Source organism: Miscanthus floridulus, chromosome 9, assembly GCF_019320115.1.
Source record: "Miscanthus floridulus cultivar M001 chromosome 9, ASM1932011v1, whole genome shotgun sequence".
Lineage (NCBI taxonomy): Eukaryota > Viridiplantae > Streptophyta > Magnoliopsida > Poales > Poaceae > Miscanthus > Miscanthus floridulus.
The window spans coordinates 60,236,697-60,240,159 of NC_089588.1; the positions used below are offsets into that span (position 1 = coordinate 60,236,697).

The 3,463-nt window shown below is 51.3% G+C and overlaps 1 protein-coding gene across 1 annotated transcript; it reads left to right on the forward strand.

Moving 5' to 3' along the window:
- Positions 1-295: 295 nt before the first annotated feature.
- Positions 296-1,480, forward strand: LOC136479999 (cilia- and flagella-associated protein 91-like). Its single transcript, XM_066477687.1, has one exon. It carries the CDS (start codon positions 296-298, stop codon positions 1,478-1,480), a length of 1,185 nt encoding a protein of 394 aa, XP_066333784.1.
- The last annotated feature ends 1,983 nt before the right edge of the window (positions 1,481-3,463 follow it).

Genomic DNA, 3,463 nt, shown 5'->3' on the forward strand with positions numbered 1-3,463 from the left:
CATATAAAAAGAGCAGGTCAAGACTCGTGGTCGTCGCCGGATTTGCCGCTACAAGAATAGTCAATCGAACGCCTAGGCCCTGGACTGGACTCCTCCGGACTGCTCCACCGCTCGTCGGCTCATGGCCGAATCCGAATCACCTGACCCCACCGTGTCCGAGGCGATTCGTAGAACACCACAACTCGCACCTCCTGCCCCCCTTGCTCAGTACTCATATAAACACGCCACGTTCCTATTGCATCTCCAAACGCAGACACCGAAGAAGAAAAGCTCGAGGGTTGAGACAGCAACGGCGATGGCATATCGGCGGTTCTTCGACTACAATCCTTACGGCTACTACTATGCCGCCCCGTACAACTACGACTCTTACTACGAGCAGCAGCCCGCGGCCACCCGCAGGTCCACAAGGGGCATCTTTGCGGGCGCCGAGCCGGCGGCCGCGAAACCCGCGCCAAGGGCGAGGAAGACGAGGGAGACGAAGACGTCGTTCTCGATCCCAGTCCACGGGCCCGACTCGGATAACGAACCGGAGCCGGAGCTGAAGCAGAAGGCGCCGGGAGCGCGCGCGAAACCGGTGGCGCCGGCGATGTCCGCGAAGGAGGCTGTGGTGAGGATGCAGGCGGCGGCGCGCGGGTTCCTGGCGAGGAAGTCGGTGCGGGCGGTGCGCGAGGTCGCGCACGAGGCGGAGCAAGTCCGGAAGAAGATGGCGTCCGAGGCGGAGGCCCTAGTCACGGACCCCAGGGCGCGCGTCGCCCTCGGCGAGGCGCTGATGAGGATGCTGCTGCGGCTCGACGCGGTGCGCGGCACGCGCGACTACCGGAGGAGGGTCACCAAGCGAGTGCTTGTGCTGCAGGACGCCGTCGATGCGCTCGAGACTAAGCCGGCGCCGGCGTCGGCGCCTGTGGAGGACGCGACAGAGGTCGACGCACCTGAGGCGACGGCCGTCGAGACGGTGGAGGAGAGCGCGGCAGCGCCGGAGTGTGCAGACGCCGTGGAGCGCGGTGGTGAGATGGAGAGCATCAAGACAGCGGTTGACACGCCCACCCAGGTGGAGGTCGACGAAGCAGTAGCCGCCAGCGATCCTGAGGCGAAAGCGGGAGAGGGAGAGGAAAAGGAAGTGGTGCCGGGCGACGCCAATGTTGATGTCGACGAGCCGGAGGATTCGGACGCGGAGGGCGAGTGGGAGATGGTGATGGAGGAAAACGCACTCGTGGCAGCCACGCCCGACGACCAGGAGCCACCGCGCAAGGAACCGGCGTGTCCGTTGAAGACCATGGGGACTGCAAGTGCCGGCGCCGCCTCTGACGGTGTGGACGCGAGGAAGGTGATGGAGATGGTGGCCGCGCTGTGCGAGCAGAGCGAGCAACAGTGCGCGGTGATCGGCGCGCTGGCCGAGCGTGTGGACGCGCTGGAGCGTACCGTGCGGCGGATGGAGGATGCCGAGAGCCGCCGGCGCCGGCCCAAGAAGCTGAGCACATAGGCCAAGTGAAGCATCAACGTTTTCCAGAGATTGATGACACACCAGCCATTAATAGAGATTTAAACAGTTTTAGAATTTTACATTGCTTCTAATCTCGGCCTTTACTATTCCAGACACTAGATTGTTTATATTTATTTTATTATAGTAATGGAGTTATTCACATTTTTTTTTTTTTGCCATTTGAACTCTTGGTACTGAGACTACACACTACTTGAGCGCTTACTGTCGGAGGTCACTCCACATTTACCTTTAAGATGAGGGCAACTGCTCCATTACTCCCTTTTTAAAAAATGGTAATCTCAAAGCAGGGAATTAAAGGAAATGATTATTTTATATTGCTAGGTAAATGCCCGTGCGTTGCAATGGGAAAACTTAATACCATGATAACATATGCACGAGCATCTGTTCTACTGTTACATAAAAAAGATATTGCAACGTGATGTTTGAAACATTAATATTACATATGTCTTTAAGAAAGAAAGATAATTAAAATAGTTCGATCAAAAGAGCGTGCTTTGCATGGACACCAACAAGCTGTAGCGGGTCACAAATAAAAAATGGTCCATAAGATTTTCAAGATGCGGTGTCTAACTTCTTGCAGGTATAGCATGCAAATGGCTGAAGCTATAGTTGAATGTATCCTGCATATAAATTATTCATTAATTTTTAAAGCTAAAGTGTTGTTGACTATCTTGAAAAAATATGTATCGACACGTGAGATATTACCATTTCATGAAGTTAGAACCTCTTTATATACGATATTTTTCGTGAATATATCCTTTATCAGTTTCTTGTCCCCTTCTCCTTCACTTTCCCTTTCCCATTGTTAACGTCCTTCTAAGCAACCGGCACGGCCAAAATCTTAATGTTTGATCTTGTCGTGGCTTTTGATAGCGCTACATTAAATAGGCTGTGCGAGAACACTAGTTCTGGCAAGTATACCCTGACGTTAGGGATAGTCTGCCCCTGTACCTTGTTAACGGTCATTGCAAAGCTGAGACAAATAGGGAACTGCTTTCGCTTAAATTGGAAAGGGAACATCTCATCGTTTGACGAGCATAAGGGTATGAGAGGCAGAAAAACCCGTCTTCTAGCATGCAATCCCAACACAATTTCTGCGTCTATGGTATTCTTTTGGAACCCCTATATGATAAGCCTAGTACCATTACAAAGTCCGTTCTCAAGGTCAATGTTCCTAAGCAATATGATCGGACATCTAATCTTCAACTTTAATACATGTGGAGGTAGACCATTGGGTGTCAAAGTGTTAAGAAATTCCTAAGGGTAGTAGTTGTGTGGGTCTACCGCACAGTCAAAGCTATGGTACACCATCTCATCCCCTTGGAAACGTCCTATCATCTTCATATTTATCATATCAACCTAGTCGTTTCTCATAGATAATATCGCTCGGGAGATGATATAATCTTTGCTTGACAAATTTGCATTGAGGTTAGGGAATATGCAATCAATTACAATATCAAGATCACTATCTTCCCCGGTGTGTGGTACGTATATATTATGAGGAAGACAGATTTCATCATCACCACTCACCTCCTCAGAACCTCCACCGACGCGCAATAGGTATGCTGCAAACCATGGGTGGTCACTCTTTGCCCTCATGTTGTGCACCAGTTTTAGATGTCGCATGGAACCCCAAAGGTACGACATCCGCAGCGAGGCACCGACTATCTGAGCTCTCGACCCTCTTTGAACAACGGGAAGAACCTGTCTAAAATCTCCAACGAACACCACGGTCTTCCCTCCGAACGGCAGCTCAGGTCGGTCCATTATATCATGGAGACTATTGTCCAGCGCCTCGATAGACTGCCTCTTTGTCATGGTAGCCTCATCCCAAATGATGAGAGATGATGCTCGAAGTAGCTTGGCGGTACCACTCTGTTTCGTGAAGTTGCAGAAGGCCCCATTATCAATGGTGAGGGGAATATTGAAGCGTGAGTGGGCAGTTCTGCCATTAGGCATTAT